Source organism: Erithacus rubecula (genome assembly GCF_903797595.1).
Source record: "Erithacus rubecula genome assembly, chromosome: 1".
NCBI lineage: Eukaryota > Metazoa > Chordata > Aves > Passeriformes > Muscicapidae > Erithacus > Erithacus rubecula.
In genome coordinates, this window is record NC_136658.1 from 3,831,464 (window position 1) to 3,856,196 (window position 24,733).

The 24,733-nt window shown below is 36.4% G+C and overlaps 1 protein-coding gene across 1 annotated transcript in view; it reads right to left on the minus strand.

Moving 5' to 3' along the window:
- DCAF6 (DDB1 and CUL4 associated factor 6) overlaps window positions 1–24,733 on the minus strand; it is a 71,862-nt gene that overhangs the window by 27,395 nt on the left and 19,734 nt on the right. Inside the window, exons 3-11 of the mRNA XM_079316272.1 lie at window positions 22,696–22,788; window positions 20,038–20,223; window positions 16,741–16,854; window positions 15,543–15,678; window positions 13,576–13,790; window positions 11,674–11,767; window positions 10,267–10,386; window positions 9,799–10,044; window positions 5,087–5,245 (exon numbers count right to left, since the gene is read on the minus strand). Coding sequence (XP_079172398.1) covers window positions 5,087–5,245; window positions 9,799–10,044; window positions 10,267–10,386; window positions 11,674–11,767; window positions 13,576–13,790; window positions 15,543–15,678; window positions 16,741–16,854; window positions 20,038–20,223; window positions 22,696–22,788 — 1,363 coding nt within the window. The remainder of the gene's footprint in view (window positions 1–5,086; window positions 5,246–9,798; window positions 10,045–10,266; window positions 10,387–11,673; window positions 11,768–13,575; window positions 13,791–15,542; window positions 15,679–16,740; window positions 16,855–20,037; window positions 20,224–22,695; window positions 22,789–24,733) is intronic.

The following is a 24,733-nucleotide window of genomic DNA, read 5'->3' on the forward strand; positions in this document are numbered from 1 at the left end:
GAAACCTAATGCATGACAGTGATTCCAGCCATGCTCTGTTCCTGCACTCCAATCCTTTCCAAAAGTTCACATGCCATTGTTTAAAAGGTGTTTTGTGCTGCCAAATATTGCACTTGGCTGGAAAAGCTCATCTTGTTAACTCTGTAATTCAGACCTCTATGATCAGAAGACTGAATTAACATATTTTAATTAGAACCATAAGAAATTACATCTACTACCCTCACCAGCACTTCTAATTTTATTGAGATCTCACACTACACAGCAGTAAGTAAAAAAGTTAATATGTTTTGCCATGTGCATCACTCAGTCACAATAAATTAAAATGAAAAGGTTTCTAGGTAGAAGTCCATGTCAACAGAGGCTTCAACTTCCCACATCTCACTGTTACATCCAAGTCTTCATACAACTTTGTGAATGCATTTCACTTGAATAAATGAATATTTAATCAACATATAGGGAACATCCTAAATACTTGAATTAGCATGGTTAAGAATAGAGTCATTTGTAATTTGAAAATCCCCTTGTTTCCAAGTACCCTGAAGCCCCAGATCACCAGCACCCCCTGAAGTGGCTCTGCAGTCTGGAACCCCCACCTCAGGCAGGGAAATCAGCACAACCATGAAACCAGCCTAGAGAAGTTCAGGTAAATGCCTCTTTTTTTAATATATGGCTTTGTTTTGTTAAAAAAATCTGAAAAAAATACTTTTATAATTTCTTATAAAGCTTTTAGAAAAAAAGTATTACCAAAACTGTGCCATATAGTTAAAAAAACAAACAAAAATCCAAACTCTTACCTGAGCCTTCACAGGCTGGGTCTACATCCCAATGCAGTTCACCACTGGTTGTAATGTCACCAGTACATTCTAAACTGGAGCACCACTTAAAGAGGGAACTGGAGATTCATAAATTTGGGGAACCTCAAACAGAAAATAGAAGATAATTTTAAGGTCAGTTATATGCTGAAGGATCTTCCTGTAGTTTGGGCAATCAGCACCTGACTTCACCAAAATATTACCATGCCACCTCAGCTTTGATTGAAAAAAATTCCTGCTTACATCACCAGCTTCAGGGTGAGGTTTAAAGCAGTGAGAACTGTTTTAAAAATCCTAAACATGAAACATATAGAGGAATCTAAGAAATTAAATATTTGATTTAATAACTAGGAATAATTGCTTTGCACAGTGAATAAGCTCTCAGTTATATATTGTGCACTTCAAATAGACATTTCTATATCTGAGTGATAGAAAAGAATCTAGTGATAAAAACTGCCATCATTCCCTTGTTCTTCTCCAAAACCTTTAACACAAGTGAAGGTCCAGTTTGCTCTGCTTTAAAAACTGACTGTATAGGTCAACCAAAAGTAAAAAAAAAAAAAAAAAAAAAAAAAAAAAAAAAAAAAAAAAAGGGTCCATTTGCAGCACAGGTTCTGCAAAATAGCATGCACATGTATACATCTGCATTCCACAGCAAATGCAGTATAAATACTTTTTTTTTCCTCAGAGGAAAAAAAAGGCTAGTATTCATTCATGTTTTGGTGAGTAAGATTAGGTACAATGACCACTCCAGGAACCTTTGATCTATAATAAAAAGAAAAAACATTCTTTTTCACTTTGTGATTCAGCTGTTCATGTTTCTGTTACTTTTCAAATTGAATTCTCCTTAAATTCTCAGAATGAGAAGTGATGTAGTAATGGTGATGCATATTTGGCATAGCAGCAATAACAACAGGTTAAAAATGTTTATTTTTTCTTTATTGTTTGCATATACCACTTAAATGCAGTTGTTTAAATACTGCACAGGATCTAGATGTTATGAAATGCCACAAAAATGAAAATAAAAATTAGATTTTGAGGGAGAAACTATACAATAAATAAAAATCTAATCTAAACTGAAATATTTACCATAGTTTCCTAATTAAATAAAGTGGCTACCAAAAAAAATCTGAATCTATTCAATACCTAAGCAAAGGCTTGAAGACAAAACAGCCCTGATCCATGCAGCACACACTGCTTCTAAAATTCAGCCAAATTCCAAATTAAGACAATACTTAAGAGGGGTATCCACTGAAGCAAAATCTCTGTCATCCAAGACCTTTTCTCTCAAAGAGTGAATCATTACTCATCTCCCTTTCACATTCAAAAATATAAACTTTGGACCATATTTTTCTAAATAGTGAAGGTGAACCACTACAGATTGATCTTACAAATCCTCATGTAACTAGGAGACAGAATAACTACCACACAGACTAATTTTCTATTAAACCTGTAAAAGCTTTCATCTCTTGACATTTTCCACTTGTAATTTCTTACATGGTTGGGATATTTTTCTCCTCCTACTCAAGCTTCTGTGGTTGCAAAGATAAGGATTAATAATGAAGTACAAGTCAGAAGAAATGGCCTTAGTCTCACACTGAATTCCCTCCAAAATTGCAAATTATACAAGTTTTATCAGAGCAGGGATTGAGAACTTGCAGACACATTTTGGGGTGCAATTTTTTTGTTTGAAAGTTCACAACTAGTATGTGCCTGAAAACTGAACACCTGCCTGTTTACAGGGTAGCAAAGACAGCCTTTCAGGGGAAAAAAAAAAAAAAATTAGAGATTATCTCTGTATAGGAATTTGTTACTTTCCAAAGACCCCAAACAATCCAAAACTACTCACTTATTTTTCTCCTCCATATTTCTGAAAAGTCAGCCAAGCACAGGGTTAAAAAACAACTGTGTCTATGGAGAAGCAAGAGACCAAAAATGTGCAGCTCTGGTTTTCCAAAGGAATAGATTATGAATAATCAACTTGCAAAAATAAATCTTGGGAGGTCAGAAAAGGAAACCAAAACAAAATAACTTTCAAAAAAAAAAATGAGCAAGTACAGAGGATATCTCCAGGTCTAGGGTGAAGAAATTTTATGAAGTAAATAAACAATGCAAAGGTGATCCCCATTCAAAAGAAATGAGCTTCATTTGTTCCCTCCCTGAGCAGGGGAAGGAGGAATGCAATGAAAGAAGCTGACAAGGCACAACAGGAATATCTTGTTTTTACACATACAAATGGAAAGGAAAAGACAGTGTAATCTTTGGTCAATTAGTTCTTGAGAAATTTGATAAAACATATCAAATATTTTCAAACTTAAATTTCTCATTTTATAACTTCCACTGCCTATCCTGCTCAAGGCCACCAGACCAAACCTCAAGAAGACACATCCCAATGAGCTGGAGGTCAGGGAGAAAAATGGTTCCCCCTTTGTCTCTCCAGAAATAAATGTTTCCACAGCACTGAGTAAATCTGTCTTTCAAAGCAATTATTGAGTAAGTAAAATGGTTAAATGTGCAAAGTCATTGTCATTACATGCAGAAAGAGATAAACATTTGAATATTAAGTTTCCTCCAAGGCTGTGTATGTGGCTTCTGGTGATCCCAAATAAAAGGATTGGATATTTCCAATAGTTCCCTTAAAATTCTAAGCATGTGGGAACTCAAAAAACTCCAAAAGGCAGTGTTGGGGGGGTCCAAACTATGCACAAGACCCCTATGCCTCCCTGTCAAAGCAATTACTCAGCTTAAACCTTCCAGTTTGTGGCAGACTGGATCCTACAGTGTCCTGTAGGAACTCCACAAGCAATGGGGAGAAAAAAATTGCTTTGCATTCTTCAAGGACCATTAAAGAAGAGATGGAAGAGCTGTATCAAAGTGAAACCAAGATCAACACACCCTTAAGAGGTAGCAAAATCCCCACAGATAAACCCTCCAGACACGGCTGCAAACAAATTTTATTCCCTACTTCGATTCAGTGGGAAACAATCTAGTAAAAAAGTTGAAAATTAAGCCATTCTGAAAAGGAAATGGAAGATCAAGATCTTGACTGTTAGTTACAATTTTTCCACTATCAATACTTATACTTGAGTTAAATTCTGATGTTCAGTTTGCTGGGGAAAAAAAAAGAAAACCAAAACCAAAATTGGTAGATTTTTGGGGTGGTTTTTTTTTTGTCCTGGCAGGAAACTGCAGCTCCCTACAAGGGCACTGCTACTCCTGTTCTCCTCCTACAGGTAACAGGCTCCCATGGTTGCCATCCCTAAGACAGGCACACACCCCTCCCAGGATGTACTGGTTTCCAAAACACTCTAAAAATCTCACTGCAGTATTTTCTAGTGTAGAAAGTTATTCAAAATTCAGTAACTGCATATTGTGACTAGAGCATCAGCCACTGTGACACCAAATTGTTCTGTAGGGCTTCAGATTAAAGAATAGACTGAACTATGGCAAGACAGCTGTAAATGTGTGACACAATCCTTAAAAAAAGCAATTTAGCCACATCTCAACTGTCACAGGATTTATCCACAGAAGAGACACTGCTAGACATGACTTTGCAGCACAAAATACACTGAATTCTCATACAACATGCAGCTCACTCATTTTTACATGGTGTCAAAACAAAGTTAGCTTCAAGTTTATGCTTTAGGGTTTGCCTCCTTATTCATATGCATGCTTCTGCCTAACTTTCTCAAATATGTTATTGCAAACATATTTGAGGCTTTTGTATAATAATTTTTAATTTCAGTTAGATAAGAGAAAGAGGATGGTGAGATGAAGAGTTGCTCTGCTCAAAAAAAGGAGAGCATATCTGGGGATGTTGGCTAGGTACAAGTATTTTCACTGTCCTTATTGTAAAACCATAGCATAGAAGAGTGGCAAAACTGTTTTTCTGAATTGTTGCTCTGATTTAGAACACATGCTAACCCAAAGCCAAGTGGTAAATGTTACTGTAGCACCAAAATGCAATTTCAGTGTGCACTTCTGCTCAGAACACAGCAATTTCTCTCTCAGCTGCTCTAATACCCATTGCACAAACCTGCTACCATGCACCTAGAAAACCATTTCCACACAGTATCAGCCAATCCAAAGGTGTTAGATGGATAAACCTGCCCATCCAGCCTGCTGCCCATGTGATGATAAACACCACCACATGCAAGGCAAGGCAAGCAGCGAGCGCAGAAACGCCTTGCTCTGGAGGAGCAGCATCTCAGCAAACTGCAGCAGCACAAACTACAGCTACATCATCTGCTGGAGAAACCTGGGCAAGTGACAACCTGCTGCTTGGGGGTCCTGGGAGGAGCCCTGAGGCTCAGAAGAAGAGGGCTGTGCTGCAGAAGCCTCAGCCAGCTCTCGCTGTCTCTGCTGCTCTGCCTTCTTAAGCCTCAGTCGCTGCAGGCCCCTACGGATTATCGCTAACTCGGGTCCCATCAGCTCTGACAGACAGGGAGGGGAGACACAGAATGAGCAATCAACAGGTAGCAGGGGTGGGGGGCTGACCAAAGAGACAAGCAACAGGTACTAAGTGTCATTATAGTGAAAAAAAAAATTACTAATATCTGGGAATCGTGAAATAGAAATACTGAAATTGGTTTTTCTCTTCTTAAAGGCGTGAATTACACTTAAATATTCAAGGTTCGTGCCATACAATAGAATCCCCTCCCCACCTCCAGCATTAAAAAAAAAATTAAACAAAAAATTATTCAAGGAAAATAGATACAGCCCAAAGCACACAACAGATGTATTCATTCTGTTCCTAATAATAAATAAGAATATTTGGTGTAAATTATGCAACTGTGGTCTACAGGTAAGTTTTCAAAATGAATACAATAGCTTCCTGATGTTTTCAAACAAAAGGTAAATTTTGATCAGAATAAGCCAGTGCAAAAAGTAAACTGGAACTATGGAAAGAGGTGGCAGAACAACAGCTAAACCAAAAAATGCATTCTCCATTAACTCATTTTTAATTTCAGACTTTTCCCGTGGTTGAGGATTCACAATCTGAAATCATTGTTAGGTGGTCCTACAGACAAAGTAATTCATAGGATCATAAGCAATTCATAAGCATCCTCTTAATAGATTATTCTTTTAGTCCCATATTTAGAGGCTTCACTGTTTTCATCATTTTGTCTTTATTAATTTGCCAGTTAAACTATTTTGGCATGTTAAGTTCATTGCCTGATTATCAGTATTTTTGAAAACTGCTATAAAATGAGGCGTCCAAGCAATTTTTTATTCTTCCCATGCCCTTTGCAGATTTCCTCCACTTATACAAGTGCTGTGTGGCAAGTGCCTCTCTTTAAATAACACAGACTGTGTCTTTAATTGCACTGTCTGAATGACACTGAAATGTTAAAATAGTAAATAGCTTTACACTGGCATGGAGCCTTTCAGCCAGGCAAAACTTCACAAATATTCTGTAACCCTTATCCACACAACGAAACAAATAAATCTTCAATGTTCTTTTATAAAGAGAAACAAACCCAAAACCAGAATCTAGTAATTGGAAAGTTAGTGACAAGCTCCAGTTCATACTGAATGGTTTAATGTACTAATGCATTAGACTAATATAATTTCTGGGAAAAAGATCCTCTCAGCTTATGGTTGATAAGGTGTAACAAAAATTAAAATACATAGCTCCTAAAAGGAATTGGACATCAAGGAGATTTGCTACAAATAGTTTTCATGTCCCAAAACCATTCATGGAAATGAAAACCCCAAACAGCCTAGAGAATAGTTTTAAGGGAATTTCAATGATGCCTAAAATTGCAGTTTTCAGTATTTGCTGCTGATTCAGTTCCACTGAGTTAAGAGATTTAAGATGTAATAAGAACTACAATACCAAATGCAAAAGCAGCTATCCTGGATATGTTCAGTGACAACACCTTTTAATATATTCCAGGATATCTAAGCAAATGTTTATTTTACCAGCAAATGGAGTGAGGAAATAGAAATAAATAAAAAAAACCCCAGTTATTTTCACATTCCCATTCAAAATTTAAAAGCAGTTACCTTATATCAGAACACGTATTAGGGTTAAGCTTTGTACTAATGAGTCAACTGCCCCCCTGCATCCCCTCCCAATATGTGTACCTGGAATTCTATTTATGAGAAAATCTGTATTATGTTTTACTGTTTGTTGTACCTGGTGTTTAAAATATCAGCATCTTAAAACTAATATACAAAAATGAAAGGTTTCCTCTGAATGGCACAAGCAGGGCAAGAAAATAAATTTGTTGTATTTTTCCTTAGTGATAAGCATGACAATCCCCAGCAATTACTCTCATATACATATATAAAAAAATTATTCAGATATTCTGGCAGTAACAGGCTACTGAGGTTTTGCACTGATTTTGTTGTTTAATTGTAACTTAAATGTTCAAACTTCTAGAACACACATTCTGCTAAATCTATCCCAACAAGCACCAGCACTAAACCATTTCTGCACTGACTATTTTAAACAGGTACTTCATCTCTTAAAGTTTTAAAAAGCAATTCTGATATAGAAGCTCAAATGCTTACCATGTACACATGTTCTGGAACACCAAAACAACAATAAATTTGAACTATATGCTTATGAAAAGGTACTGTGATTTCAAACATAGGATTACCATGAGTGCTCATGCTCAGTACAGGAATCTGTAGAAATTATTTATGGAAAGTTGTTTACAAGCTTGGGTTAAGAAATCATGCTCTGATTCTAAAGAATTAATTTCCTGAAAACACATTTTTCAGTTTCTGACTCTTTGCTACAATATTCAAACTTCTAACTGCCACCTCTTTATACAAAATGATGGCTGAAAATCTCTTTATCCCTTCTTTCACCTTCCAAAATGCCTCCCCAGTCATCCACCTCTTACAACACACTTCTGGGTTTCCTACTCAGCCCCACTGTATTTGAACTATTCCTATTAGCACTTTCCTGTCATCCCAAAAAAGCAGCAGGTTTTATTCACCTTTAAATGCAGGTGAACAAGCTCAGGGAATCCTGTCCTTGATGCAGAGGGCAGTGTTAGCAGATATATGTACAGAATACAGATTATGAGTAAATAAAAATCTCACAACTAAGCACAGCCATGGGTTACCAGAGTACATAAACATTGCAAAACAGACATTCCCAACTCAGCCTGCTCATCCATAAACCCAGAGCAACCCCTCTGCCCAGGAGCTTCCCTGCTCCCTGAACTCACCCATTAAGTTACCCAAAAACCTGTTTTGGTGTAACTCCAGTGTCACATTTGCACTGCTTCTGAAACAGGATTATTAGATGTGTAAACACCTTGTACTATTAAATTTATGCCTGCAGGAGTCCTGTAGACAATTTTAAGCTGCCAATTTGACACCTTGTTTAGGCTTGTCAAAGCATTTCTCAAATATTATACAGCAAATTAGGAAGTATCTATTGTCTGTCAACCAACCACCACTACCCTTTTCAAAACTAAAAATATTCTGAAGTCCAAAATAACACTGGGAAAGAAAAAATGCTCTTAGAAAAGAGCTGAATTAAGAAATAACAACTTCAGCTTCATGCTAGCAGAATACATTTTTGCTTAGAAATTCAAGCAGATTCAGAGAAAAATATTTTCCTGGTCAGCACGGATTCCTTAAAATGCAAGCTAGAAAATGCATCACAATTCCAGAAATCCCCTCTGGTGCATTATCTTCTTGAAACCCACAAATTTTTAATAACATAGCTTGAAGCAATTATTTTTAACATGGCAGATACTCTCCTGGCCAATCTAAGTTCCAGAATACAGCATATACTTCAAACAGATCAGAATGAACCTTTGGTAATGGTACATGTGTTCTTTGATGGATATCCCTCTGGATTAAAGATAGTGGCAGCTAAATTGGGTAGCACTGAATTAGAGTAGAGCCTTAATCATCTTTTTGTTTGTGCATTGTGAAAAACTTAATTGTGGCAAGCTCACATGAATACCAATAAAAACATAGATGATTGTTTCATGAATTTCAACTTCTCTTTATCTTCCCTGTCTTTCAGATACCAGGTACCTCAGCATTTCTCACCCATCCCAAAGATTTTGGCTGCAGCAGACACAGTACATTGAATGGCACACTTTCCCTGGGAAACCCCTATCCCTCCTGTATTCCAGAATATCAAATTTAAGGCCTGAAAAAGACAGAGCTTGATTTTTTTACAATAGAATCTATATAAGACAAAAGGTCTCAACCTGTTGGTTTTTCAGGTCACATCAACCTTTCTACTGTAACTGTGAGGCCTAGAAAATCACTCGAAAAAAAGGAAAATAAACTCTTGTGCAAATATTCCATTCTACAGGCTGTGGCATTGAGATGGAAAAGGTCAAGTCAAAGCAAAAGGTGCTCTTTTGCTACCCATATTAATTTCTGATATTTTGACAGCAGAGTATACTTCCTTCTTTTTTCCCCAAGAAAAATGTAAGTCTGTGTTAAACACAGATGAGTTTCTTCAAGATATACAAACTTAATTATCAATATGTGGTATAACTTATTAACCAAGAATAGAATGTCATGCCAGGTGAGCTTTTATCTAAATACTTTTGAGAAGTTAAAACCCAACCCTGCTGGCTCTGAAATGTTGAGGATGGAGGTTCCTCCTGAAGGAGACATCCCCTACCTCCCCTCTTTTAACAGGCACAGGATCTGCTATTCATTGCACTGATGCTGCTACAGCCAAATCCCAATGGGAGAGAGCAAGATGTCACTATATTCCATGAAGACAACACTAAATTTAGGGAAAAAAAAAAAAAAACCAGCAAAAAAATGCAATACTGGTGATCCCCCAGAAATTTCTTTTTCAGACAAAAGTATAGAGTTGATGGTTTTACTCTTTCTTTAAACCACAGCTGCAACCTCTTGGTAACTATAAAACACCTAAGTCTCATTAAAGATGTGCAAGGAAGAAAACAGTTGAAAATCAATTACCCAAAACATCCTAAAAGAGAATAGTTTCTTATTTTTCATAGACAATGACAAGATTTCTTCTCACCAGACTGATGCAGCACAGGCTGAGTTGAGGCCCCTAAAGAAGGCCTTTGCTCATTATCAGGAGAGGACAGTAATGAAGTTGAAGGGGGACTTTCTGTTGAAGATGATGTTGAAGGAGCTTGAGCTGACATGGTAGAAGAGGAAGATGATGGAAGCTGTTCAGAACCATCTACTTCCATTGCAGTTTCTGATTCTCTGCTGGGTGCCATGTTATTAGTAGCAGGAGCATCTGTCCTATTAGTCCCACCTTTGATTAAAAAGAGAACAAAAAAGCAAGAAAAAGAGCACAAAAGTAAATTTACTCTGCCTCTAAAGACCCCTTATCACTAGCATTCCTATAAACAAATGTGCTCAGTTCTTCAGAACACTAAGATTTTGTTTACACCTAGGAAAAGCTGATATTGCAAGGCTCAACATCCACTACAAACACAATTTCTGCTGTAATCATTGTTGAAAAGAAGGAAATCACCTCTGGACCGTGACCTTCCTCGTCCTCGATTGCTCTGTGCAACTTCACTGGCTTCTTCAAACCACCTTGACAGCATGTCTGACATCCTCTGCATCAGAGACACATTGGGACTCTGCTCCCCTGGAGAACAAGTGGTGCTGAAGATTTATCTACAGGTTTACCAAAAATTACCTTTCCCTCCCCCCACCTTTTCCTCCAGGAATGGATACCACTCCTCACATCTTTCTCCCACAAGAAACAGTTCCCTTCAGCCTGTTCCCAATGACCCTGTCTATCCTCATTTCCATAGTATAAGTCTCTGAGCCTCTGCTGGGATCCCTCATTCTCCTCTTGTACCTGAAGCAGAGGAGCTCAGACCTTAAAACACAAAAAAACAAGGAATTGCAACAGCCAAAGAAAACAGACTTTTTGGTCTGTTTAATGATGCCATAGGAAATATTATCAACAGGCTCAAAAAAAAGGGATTCAGAACCTCACAGGCAACAGAATCACATGCAGATTGTAAAGGAGCAGATGGGATCACACCCCTCAAAGTTTCTAATCCAGTAAATTCAGATATTGGAGGAGCCAAAAGACACACTAAGATAAGAGGACAGGCTCATGCTCTATCCCTAAAGAGCATCTCCTATGGCCTATGTCAGGTACAGAACCTATTCTAGTTTGGGGAAGCAGGAAAATGAGAAGAACAGCACAGAAAATCTGGAAAGGGAAACTGTGGGCAGAAAAGGGAGGAAGATTTAAGCAAACTAGAATCAAATACTTGGAACCCCACAGCTTGTCAGATTTAAACAGAAACACATTATTAGATTAAAATGAAGATGAGTGATGAAAAATGCTCTGCCCTGTTTTGATATCACAATTTTTGACATCCAAGCATAGCTTTGGCAATGTTTTATTTGCTAAAAGCTCAAGCAATTGAGTAATATATTATAAACATGAAAATATAAAGCATAAAAATGAGCCACACTGTGTTACTAAATGGCATTATAAAAATGAAAAGTACAATATTAGAATACTATTGCTTTGAATTCCAGTCCCCTAATGTAACCACTAAAGAGCATTTCATTTGTACTTGTGATTGCATGTGAGGTGTGATACAAAGAAAATAAATAAGTTCTGGTGTTAGTCCCTGAGCAATGACAATGAAAAAAGCTCCCCTTCACTTACATCAGCCTAACTGAAACAATATCATTTTCCTGGTAAGAATATTTTCAATATTTTCAATTTTAAAAACCATGGTACAATAGCAGCTTTGTGCTAAACTCTGCAAGAACAATCTGAAGCACGGATTTTGGGACCGCTTCAGAAAAATTGGAATATAAAATCCAAACCAAGAAAAAAAAGCCAAACCAAAACAAAACCCAGCAGCAAAGACAACAAGCCCCCTTCAAATGCAAATGCTTTTACCATCTCTCTCTCTCTCACTCTCAGGCCTTGCTCTTGGCCCAGTGTCTGACCAATCCCCTCTGAGCCGCAGACGTTTCACGGGAGGCTGACGGAGCTGGGGGAAGAGAAAAAGAGACAAAAAGGCATCACACAGCTATTTGTGTTCTACAGTACAGGATTCTAAGCCTAAATATAAATCTCAATTTTCTTAAGTCACCTAAATTCATATCTGTCACCAAAACACAGAATGTCAGCCTTATGTTCAGAACCATGAATAAGCACAACACTTACCAACAAAACAGCATGAGTTTTAGCTTCAATAGCACAAATAAATGAGTCCCAGAACTAATGAAGCTTTTATTTTAAACTAACTTCATCATGTTAATTGAATCTTTCTATAGTGACCAATAATGGTTAAGGTTTTCTTAAATTCAGCCTGAATTCTGCAGAAATATTCACCTCTTCACATTAAAAACTATATGGGAGTTTCAGCTTAATGAGATGTGGACTTGTAATTAAGCAAAAGAAAAAAAATCAGACTTTTTTTTTAAAAAGGACATTTTATGCAAATAAACTCTGGTTTATTTTTTAACCTAATTTCTTTTCAGTTTTACAAGACTTTTTTTGCAGCAGGAAATATAAAACAACCACTAAATGAGTGGGGTTACTTTCAGCAACTTCAAGAGAAACAGAGTATTTTGCTCATTTAGTAAGGCAGGTCAGAGTTTGAAGTCAAGTGTATTGGCTGGATATTTCTGGCCTTAACAAAAATAAAGAAAGCAACCAAACAAAAAAATCAACCAACACAGAAACTGCTCACAATTTTAAACTAAATGCCCTGTGGTGAAATCATATCAAAGTTTTAACTTTCATGACTTGTCCAGCAGATCTGGGAAGAAGTCTTTACATTTCTTCTACTCTATACAACTTTAAGCCAGACTGAAATAAAAATATTCAAGCAACAACACTTTTATGGATAACAAGGACAAAGAATAAGCATTTAAAAGCAAAATTCCTGACTGTATTCTTGACTAAGGAAACCCATCATGCTGGAAAATGTTTAAAAATGGTTCCAAACTGACTCTAAGAAAAAGGAGGAAGGAAATGTCAACATCACACTTCTCACAACTAAAAGGAAAGAGAAATCATCATCATTATCATCACATTGATCCTGCAGTGAGGACAGCAGGATGCTGACAACTCACTGAGAACTTCTTTGAAGCCTCAGACCAAGAGTGAGGAACTCAGGATGTAGAGTTTGTGAAAGGGTGAGCAAAATACCAGAAAAAAAAAGCAATGGATGGCTGGGAGAGTGCAGGGAGAGACAGAAACATCTTCACTGTAGTTAAAGGCATTATCTTTATGTTAATCAGAAAATTTAGACTGGAAGTGTCAGCATCATTGTAACTTAGCTGAGAATTAACAGCTGGTTGAGTTTTGAAAATTTTTGAATTTGAGTTTTGAATTTTAGTTTTGAAAATTTTAATACTGTAACAGTGGCTCACCTCCTTGCTCTAAACATCTTGTACTCTCTCATATCTGACATGAAATTATAACTTTTACCAAGGAATATTAACACTTGATTTCAAGGAATATGATTCTCATGGCATGAAAAGTAACAGAACATAGAGTGACTGGCCACCCTTGCTGGTCTTATGACCCAAGGTTCAGGCAGATGCCTTCTCATCTCTAAGAGAGGAAAACCAGATGAGAAAGAAAATCAGAGTGACAAAAATTGCAAATTAATACATAAATAAATGTGCACTGAAAATACATCATTTATGTGACAATCTACGTGTCACACCTCAGTCTACAACCAGCAATATTGTTTTCAGATTAAAGGAAAACACAACTGATGGTATTTCTTGTGTGCTGCAAGTTGAAAAACATAAAACATGAAAGGAGGGCATCTTAATCACTTGCCTCTTCCCTTCTCTCTTCTGCAGAAGGAACTTTAAGTTCTCGTGCTGTGTCATCCTTGGGATCAAACAAGTAAATGTAATCTGAGGAGTAGCTCACAAGGATCTCTTGGCCATCTTCACTGTAGCACAGAGATGTTACCCTGCAGGATTTGTTGTTGAGATGAGGAGGGACAAAACGTGCCACCATTCCAACAGTGCCCCTGCCAGCATAATTCCCTTTATTTAAGGGAAAATGGAGAAAAAAAGAATTACACATTTACTATAGCAGATTTTCAATAGTTCAATGAACCCCTTATTTGGCATCCAACAAAAGATAATCAGGGAAAAGTTATGTGTGCTGTAGTTTCTACTATGATTTTGATCTGGAGAATGACATATCAGATTTTACAGTCTTTATGATTATTGTTTACAAATGTTATGTACATTACAAAAAATAAAAGATGAAAACACACAGAGATATATAAATATCTCACATAGCCACCACATGGTGTTGTATGGAAGCTATGTGCCAAATGTGGTACAAATTTCAGAGCCAAAAACCACAAAACAATAATGCAAATCTACATCTACACACAAATGAAAAAGGAATTCCTTACATGAAACTTTGAAAATTTAGGTCGTGCATCTCTTTTAATTAAAAAATTAAAAAAATAAAAACTAATTTTTCTTCAAAACAGAATAACACTGTCACTTTGAAACTATACATTACATTGGACTTTCTCATGCTTTCCTGATCACTCACCTCCAATATAAACATTAAAACAATCCTAAATTCTAGAATTACAAGTTGGTGAGCAGATGAAAGTTACCTATAAGAAGCTCTAACACTGAGAAAAATGACTGTTCCAAAACCTCTTAATTTGACATGTAACTGTCAACTACATGGCAGAAATTATTTAATTAAAGTCAAGATTGATCACTGGACACAATAATTGACGTCCTAAAAAAAAAAGAAAAACAAAGACTCTACACAACCCCAAACAAGCAACAGAACATTATATCAATATTTTTTGAAAACCAGTCTTCAAAATCTTGATTTTTCTCTTCTTTGCTCTCCAGGCCAAATTCATGCTATTCCTGTACTGTTCAATACTAGAGCACACACACAGGACATTTTAGTCAACACCCAGAACCTGTTCCCAGGCACTTCTCACAGAATTTTGCTGACCACTGTGAGGAAAGGGAGAGATCTTATACAATATCAACCTGATGAGAGGGATATTTTTATATTTAGTGATCTTTACTCTTCCCTTTCTCCTCCACCACAGTCATCAACAGGAAAACACTGCACAAAATGACAAATTTTGTGCTGCTGCTTATTGACACAAATGTCACAGCTGCATTATTAATTCCTAGTGTCCAAACACTGATCATACATTATAACCAAGAGCTATGTTAAAATGAGATAACACATTTTTGAGCACCTGAAAATTTTTAATAAAATCCTTAGGTAAGCATCTGAAGCATGCCAGCTTTCACCTGAGGAATTTGCAGCTTTTCAGTGAAATTGTGTTAGATACAGCAATAATTACTGCAAAGGCAAGCACAGTGCAGGATAGTATGGAGTTCATAAGATCTCCTCCCACAAGAAGCATCAAGTTCCAGCATGGTAGACTACAAGACAAGAACTTAATTAAAATTCAGGTGGACCAGTGGGGGCTGCAGTCCCTGGCTTTTTGGAATCCTGGAATCACACGTTTCAGGACAAAATAAGAGACATTACAAAATGTCCTTTTCTGCATCCAGCACACAATGCATTTTAAGATGCATGAAGAGATTAAGTTTACTTCTTTGAAGATTTCTGCATTAGCAAATATTAGAGTGAAATGTCTCTACTAATACAAACCATAGTTCCCAGAGAAGGAAGCTACACTTCTGCAATGTTACACTTGAGTCACCACCTATTTTGAAAATAACCTGAATTTGGCACTGCCTGTGGGTAGAAACAGTGCACAAAGTGGCTCCTACCTGTTGCCCTTGTGCCAAGCATCCTCCTGTCATAGATCCTCACTGAGCTGTCAGAACAGCCCACAGCCAGGTAATAGGGGATGGGTGGACAGATAGCAACAGAGGTGGCAGCACGACGACAGTTTATTAAAATATCCTGGAACATACAAAAAGGCAGCATTGAAATAAAAGCTCTGAATATTTGAAGTATAATTTCTTTTGCTTTGTAAGACCCCCTCCCTTAGTCAAGGAGATTTTGAGAAAATAGGTCTGGCCTGTGAAGATAGATCATAAATGTGTTATCAGAAAAGCCACTGCACAGAAGGAAAACTACCAAAGGAAGAAAACTGGCAACTGGCATCACAACTACTGAAACAGAAACCTAACCAAAACAAAAAAAACACAGGAACATTTAAAAACAGATAAGCTAAAAACTACAGATTTATAAACTATCTTACATCTTGAATTTTCTTATGGAAACACAGTAACTGTGGAGGTGGAAGAGCATTAAATATGCAGAAACAGTTTAAATCAATTAAAGAATAACAATAGGTTCCATCTACAGGCAGATAACTGGGTAGAAGGAAAAAAAACTGAAAGAAACCTCTAGAACTGTTAAATGTGCACAAGGCTGAACAAAATTAATCAAGACTAGCAATACATACTTGGGTAGTTTTGTTCCAATTCAATATTAAAATTGTTTCTAAAATTCAAACACAGTGGACACTGGTCATACCAGTAATCTAATACAATTTATTACCAAATCTTTTTTTACAGAGGGACAAAGGATGCTCAGGAACACAAGGCTGCAGGTGATTCTCAAGGCTCATTTTTTGACTCCAGTTTTGCACTCTGCATTGTTAGTGTAAACCAGACTAAGAGATTCAATTTCAACAGACAATCTCTTCTACCATATCTGAAACCTCACATGAAAACTTATAAAATAAAAAATGCCAAAGGAGATATTAAAATTAAAAGAGAAAAATAAAAAAGTCTCCCCAGACTTTTATTGTTTCTTGGGAAACATACTGACATCCACCCCCACCAATGACCCTGAAATCTATTATTTCTAAAAGCTTTACCAGAATACATATTGTGTATTTGTGTGACACACAGCTCTACATGCAGGTAATCTTTATTAAAAGATTATTATTACTGTTTTACTTTATTATTATTATTATTATTAAAGCAACCTTTTGATAAAGGGTTTAATTCTTACATCTTTACAATCTTCCTTTGTGCAACTTGTTTTGATGCGAGTATCAAACCATCTCACAGTGCCATCCTCACCACAAGAAAGAAAAGTGTAGGGATCATTTGGTACTGTCATAATCTGCTCAAAAGAAAGAAAAAATAAGATTATTAATACCTCCAGAAATAGCACTAATTTAAAAACAAAAGCATCAATATTTGAAGCAGCAGTAAGGCAATTAGAACTCAAATCAAGCTTTTCAGTGAAGTAATGAGATAAATTGAAAAACCGATGTTTCTTCATTTTCAAGAAAAGGTTTGAGCAGTTGAAGTCAAAGAAAACTTTCACATGTCACATAAGATTAAATATCCATAGGTCAAGGCTTACAGTTGTTTCTATTATCTTTTAATACACAACATACATTTACTGCAATCACTTCTCAGATAACTTATCAGTTTGCTTCAACAATTCAACAAAAGCTCAGTTTATTCTCTATCAAGTAATAGGAGACAATTACAAAGTCCTCAGAAATCTGAATGCCTTGAAAATACTAAATGGCTTTTATTCCCATTGGGCTATTCTTTTATCTCACAGCTAGTTCCTTACAGCAGGTCTGCAGTAAAGGCTGTTATCACCTCTCTGCAACCTTTTTTTTCTTCTTTTTCTTCTTTTTTTTTTTTTTTTTTTTTTTTTTTTTTAAATTTAAGAGAGCATTGACCATTGAACCATTTTCCTAAGATCCTACTTGTGGCAGTATTTTACTTTTCCTACACTACTGCTACTATCAGTAGAAATTTATAAAGCAACAACAATGGTTAATAGTGTAATACATTCATTTTCCACAGATCATTAGTGATTCTTTAACATTTTAAATGAGATGATTTATCACCCCTCATGTCCCAAAATTATTAATCAAAGTAACTTATGGATATCTGCAAATCTCTTGACCTGAAGTGGGGCTACAAAGGTAACAGCTGAAGGCTCAGCACAATAATTGAGACAATGCTTGCTGAGCCAAATAAGAAACTTAAATTGCAGAACAAAGCCAAAGTTCAAACACCAATAGAACAAGAAACTTCTGAGCTATGACCACTATCCCTCAATATATCAGTGTAACATAGTAACAAAAAGCTGTTTTTTCACTACACATTTTGTACAAATTAACTTTATTTGCATAGTTATAAAAGTTAGTAAGTGTTCTTCTATCCAGTAAATTCTTCAAGCATTTAGCAGAGTTTTCTGTGAAAACATTTTGGTCCAATAATGTTGGTGAATGTGGCAAGCTCATTTCTAGTAGCTGTATTTTATTTTTGTTCACACTAATGCTATTTCACCCTATACATGTAATATAACTCACACATGGCAACTTTTATGAGCAGTGTTCACAAGCATACTAAGTACTTTATAAGCACTAAACTAGAGAAATGGAAAAGTGCAAGCTTCAATAATTGAGTCAATATTACTACATTTATATATTTATATGTGATGGGTTTTTTACTAACTAAACACTTGTTTGCTACTTAACTTTAAAAGTGTATAGCTATGTGATCATTTTACTGTATTTAAAACAAGCAAGTTAAGAGGTGTCCATAAAAACACACTCTCTGAAATGCAATTCACATGAAGAGCAATAAAGAAAAGATTTGGCTGAGGAAAAACAAACTTGTCAAGGCCTTGTACAAACAATAAATTCTTCAGAAATGTGTCTCAAGAGCCTCTCCCTCTACTTATTCTATTCTCACTCAGAACTAAAAACAATTGTACAATTATCTCACAGTTTACAACAATCTACACCAACTTCCACCTTCCTCTGTTTCATGTTTTTGTAATGTCTTGAACTGCCACAAACTCCAAGAGCTGCATAAATCCAAACCACATTCAAATTTAGAATTGGTACCTCAGGGGCAGCTTTCAGCTTTTGTTATTTAGAGAACATAGTGAGTCAAAGTTCTATATTTAACATGATGATGTGCTTACATACAGCTGAGCAGTAACATCACGATATTTAGAAATTATCTCTCCACTCCAGGAACCTCTCAACTTCAGTGCAAAACAGGATAAGAAAAATAACTTCATAAAGAGGCAGAGCTGTTGCAACAGCCCATGTCATATAGGGGTTTTGATATTCCTTCCATTAATAGTATTTAAAAGCAACAAAATTAACCAAAACTGTATCACACTCCTGTCATTTAAAAGAACAATAATAGCCTCTTGTTAACATTATTGCTGAATAAAAATCATCCCAAATAAGACCATTTTGACTGCACAATATAGCAGGCAAATGTAATTGGTGTAATTACAACCATAAGGACATTTTTACTATGTGAAAAAAAAAATTTACTCTGGCAGTACTTTAGCCACTTTCTTTTTTAAGACACTCCAATTCTTTTTATGAGAAGTTCTTAAAGATTTTGTTCACTTAACATGCAAAGAAAGTGATCTAAAAGCTTGCTATGAAACCTGAGCTGAACAGATAAAAAAACTAATGCTTTTGGGTTTTTTTCCCCTCTGTGTGTACTGCAGTAATGTTAAAAGAGCCCCAACAAATAAACCGTGAAAAAGCAGAAACATTTATAACCTAAGAAAAAAAAATGGAATTTTTTTTTCTATCTTAACCACAGTAAGTTTTGCAAGCAGCAGCTTTTGCTGTTATTTAAAAGAAGTAGATAGAACAATAAATCCTTACTATCTTCCTAACTTTAATAACACTTTGCTTCCTCAATTGCACAATTTACATCAACAAAACTTCCAAGGGAGGACTGAAAACACTGTGGCTAAATTTACACCTAAAGAGTTAACTAGAATACACAATACAAAAATTATCTACAACTGTAAACATATTTTTCAGACTAAGTTGTTCACACATGCTGAACTAAGCATTTCTTAGAAGGATCTAAATTGTGAAAAAGGCACGAAACTGCTGAAAAGTTCAGGGAAGAGGGGAGGGGTAGGGGGGAAGAATAAAACTAAAAATGCAAAACAGTCACTTCCCCCACCCCCCAGCCTACTTCAGTAAGAAATTCAGAGCTCAATTTAAATCTGTTTTGCTCTGCAAAACATTCATTCAGTGAAGGTGAATTCATATTTGCAAAGTGGTCTTAACAGCACCACTTTTTGCAAAATTCTCCATTTAATTTAGCACATTTCTCTGTTCACCCCTACTTTTTAAAAGGGAAAAAACCCTCAAAAATGACAGAAAAAACGGTCTGTAACTCTTAATGCACTGAAACAAACTTTTCAGGAGTCTGATTAAAATCTTGCGCAACAATACAACAAAATATATACTTTATCCATCTTAAAACTGTGATATGCTCCACGATGTACCTCGTAGGTAGTCCCATAGTGGCAGGTGTACTGGCACTGCCTGTTGGTCTCTGCATCCTGTTCAACATTTGTGTAGAAAATGACTCCATCTCCAGAACATGAAACAATCTGTTTGTCATTGGTGCATGGTAAGAACTTTGCACTGAAAATATTGGCCCTGTGTCCTGAGCGAATCGTTGTGAGAACCTAAAGGACAAAGAAAAAAAAGGGAGGCTGCAGCAGGTTCAGTGTTTTCCAAGCAAATAGAGAATGGAAAAAAAACTCTGAATGTGAAACACCAGTTATGCCAGTTCAATCCAACAGAACAGAGAAACTGCCTTTTTATCGAATTTCTTCTAAGAACAGCATGGTTCTACCACTTGCATGAAGCAGTCTGCAAAATACAAGGGCTGGAATGCAGCTGCCACCTTTGTTTTTACATCAGGCTTCTCAAAGTGAAACATTGGCCAGGATGATGGTGCAGCCACCCAAAAAAGCCAACTTTATAGACTTTAAAAAATAGATGTTACTCTTAAACTGACTCTGAAAAGAACTGAAGTTTATAAGGAAGGATGTTTTGAAACTAGCCAAAACCAAATAAACATTAACAACTTGATTATGCTTGGCAATAAACCAGGACTTGACCTAGTCTCTCATTCATCTACAGAAAAGCAGGGAAACATATTATTTACTTCATCATCATCTCAGCTGATTTTAAACACTTTGTGGTGGCTCTTTATTCTTCCTCACATAATTAGTCTACCAAAACTGAAAAAAACCTCCACATGCTTTCTTGTGAACAAGTGAACATTATATTCTTATTTCCCACATCTGCAGCACTTGAACCAAACAGCATTTTCACAATTCCCATTAGGAAAAAAATACTTACCAAGTTGTTTACAGTATGAAAATTACTTCCAAATTTCCACTTAATTAACTTAATCAAAGGAAGTGTTTTGCAAATGAAGTTTCTGTCTTAGTAGCAGCTCATGCCTAACAGTTCAGAATTGCTATTCACACCTTTTCAATAATTCCCACTAAAAAAGTTTTACATCTGCATATTCTGAAAGAAATATATTGATGGCTGAAATCTATTTTTGTTATTCTACCTAGACAATAACAGAAAACATGGTGATAAGGATATTTGCCAAGATGACAGAAATACAGCACAGTTCTGATACCAATTTACTGCCTTTTCCTGTATTGATTCTCTTAGTCAAGCCAGAGAAAACAGCCTAACACAATTGCAACACTCATTAAAAATCATATCTCTAGTACATTGCAGAAATAACACTGATTATTGAGTCTTCTTGTTGGTACCTGCTGTTTTCTAATTGCATTTGCATGTATTGGAGGAAAAAAATTAAAAAATCATCTTCTTCTCTGCTGTTACAAAAAATAAATAACTCAGCAAACTGTGAAAAATAAAAAAAAGCAAACAAAACATCTCCCATATTCCTCATTAAGCTTAAACAGAGAAGTATACAACAGGGGGGAGGAAATTGTCCCATGAAAGCATAAAGCTTAATTGCAGCACCTTTTAAAGTATTACAATATTTTAATGGAAAAATTATATAATCAGCAACTATCCCATAGTGGGATATTCAAATAAGCTCTGCACAATAAATTACATTGAACATCCTTTATTTGCATGAAAAATTCTTACTCTGCAAGTCACTCCACCAACACTTTGGAATGTGTCCATCATCTACTTCATAGCTGTCTTGGACACTGCTTTTCCAGCAGAACTCCCAGCCCAAGAGAAATGCTATCTAGTGATAATGATCTGAACTTTGTCAGGCTGACACCAGCAATTGAAAGGAAGAAATTAACTTTGGAAGCCATGGTTTATTTGGGGAGGTGGGCAAAAGGGCATTACCTATAGGCATAGGCAACACTCCAAACCACCACCATCTTCCCACCACAATCCTTCAGGAAAGTAAAATATCATTTTCTACTCAAACTCTCTTCCACCATACCAACCACACTATTTTGTTTCTCCCACACATTTAATTTTTGAGCATGACCTCAGGATTTAGTTTTCAGCCTCTGAGAGGAGCTCAGAGCATCTGTTCTACCAAACTATCAGCAGTTCCTTCAAGAGAAAAATGTGGGACACTGCCACTACCTGATGGATGCCAGCTGGCACTACTGGGAGTCCTTCAGCTGCATTGCAATCCCTATTTCAGTACAAATTATTCTCCATCCACTTGCAGGCACACATAAGGCAATGTAATTTTACATTGGAGTGAACTATTTTAATCAAGGCTGGCGACCCATCAACATCAAACAGAAAGACAATTACACAGAGCAAAAAATACAATATTTTAAAACTGAAGTGAGAGGAAAATAATTTATCTGACTGCAAGATTTCATGAGAATTACTGAATCCTATTGCTGGCCCTGACACTAATCTGTGGTGAGACCATGTTCCCTTTGTGCCCAGCCATGTACCGTAAAATGGGATAATACCAATGTTGCAAAGGATTAGAACTCTCAGGTTTTAAAGAACTGTGAAGTTTTATCCCCATTTATATACACTAGGAAGTGCATGGTGGTATCTCTGTCACATGATAATTAATATCTGAAAACTGATATATTAAAAAATATCTTCAAAATGTTGAAAATAGTAACTTGCATCCTATTTGAAAATTAGCAAGCAGCCAGAAACAAACCTACCTTTCTGCTGTAGGGATTACTAATTACCAGGTTGGTGTCATCTGAACCAGATAAGATATATTCTCCTGTATCATTCCAGCAAATTGTATTCACCTGCATGAATTTAAAAAAAATTGTTTAGACTTGCATTAATTCAATTTTCACCATATTAAAACATAAATATTCATCCAACACTACAGAAATAGGAGTTAACAAATTCAACTGAAATGATGTAATTTCTAAGCAGCTAGCATTAAAAAAAATGGTGCTTTTAAAACAAATTGATAAGGGAATCACCTGCTTCACCTACGGTATCTCAATTACTCCCTCTGCTCCTCAAGAGTTCATTAGGTAAATTAAGCTTCCCACAGTAGCCACAATTTTACACACTCAGGTGCTTTAATGTACCAAATCTACTCCATAGAGAGTTCTCTGAATTTGAACTGGATGGCATTACAGTGCTCTCATTATTGTATCTTCACCATATCCAAATTCTGACCATCCATTGCTTTGCACATTTTTCAGTGATTACACCTTCTCAGGGAAAAGCACTGGAGAATCCATCCCAGACCCCTTTTGCAAGTGTGAGTATGCTGGGAAAGAAGAATCCTACAGTGAGGTACAGAATTGTATTGGGAGAACATAACAACACATTTCCTTATCAATTCTCCTTTTCACAAGACTGTGCTTAATAATGTGTCAGTGAAACAAAGCTGTGAAAGCACTCAAAATTGAGGAAGCTCAAAAGGTATCCTCCAAGCAGCAGCTCATGCACAAGCACCAAAGACTGCATGCAAGACCATTATTATTTCAAGTAAGCCTCTAAAATACCTTCAAGTGCCAAACTGCAGCCACCACCATTTTCTGCTGGCTAGATTCTGTTGGCAGAACAGCTGCCTTAGTGTGACATACCAGACTGGATTATAGAATTGGTAAAAAAAACCCACTTCATTAGAAATTATTTTCTCAAGACTTTTTTGGGGTTTTTGTTGTTTATTCAAATGTTTCACTCTGAGCTCCTCCAAACAAAAATAAGTTGTGTTTAAAACAAATACACCCATTCTAGTTACTGTTTTAATATCAAGTTTAGTTGGGATTAATTGCAAAAATCAGAGTTAGCAGTTTCAGGTGGATCACAGGGACAACACCACCTTCACACAGTCAGGTGGGGGAACTTGAGATTTTTGGTGTTAAACAAACATGCCTATGCCAGGGTTAGCTCAGTGCTCAGCAGCAGTCAAATATTAGGGTTTATTAGGAAATGCACAGAAGAGCAGGGTATACATCCATGCATGGCAATCCCACGTCTTCCACACTACGCAGTTTGGGCTCGTATCCCGCTCCCGTATTCTCCATTTCTATTACTGCCCATTTGGAAAGAGAAATTATGACACACAATTACTGGGGTGCTCACAGATATCTAACACATCATTGCAAGCAGCAAATAATTTGTACTGCTCTAGGGAAAGGAAATGATAAAAACTTATGAGAACATGAATGACATGGAAAAAGTGAAAAACCAATTTTCCGTCGATCTTCACAGTAGAGGAAATAGAAGGCCTTAAATGAAGGAATCAGATGACAAATGGCTTTTTAATGAAACTGGAAATCATTGTTATGGAGCACCCTAAACACCAGAAGTGGAAGGATATACATATTCATCAAAGAGAAATGAAAGATGATCAGAAACAAAGATGCAGCTTCCACCTCCACCTGCCATTAAAGCAGAACACCCACTAAACACTGTCTGCTTGCCCTGTCTCAAATTCCTTCAAAAACATGCTGGCCACTTTCAAGGTCAAGTTTTCACGTCCACTGAGCTTTGGTATGACCTTGTATAGCTACTCTCATGATTTTATAACTCTGGCTGTCAATCACCAAGAGCCACAATTTCAGCTAGCCCCCAGAACCATCTATCATTGAAATAACCTGTCCTAACAATGGCTGTACTCTAAAATGTTGTCAAACATTGCACAGCACCACAGCAAGGGCAAACACACAACCCAACAGGGTTCATTTTCATCTACATTTACTCTCAGGCAGAAAAATATTATTATCA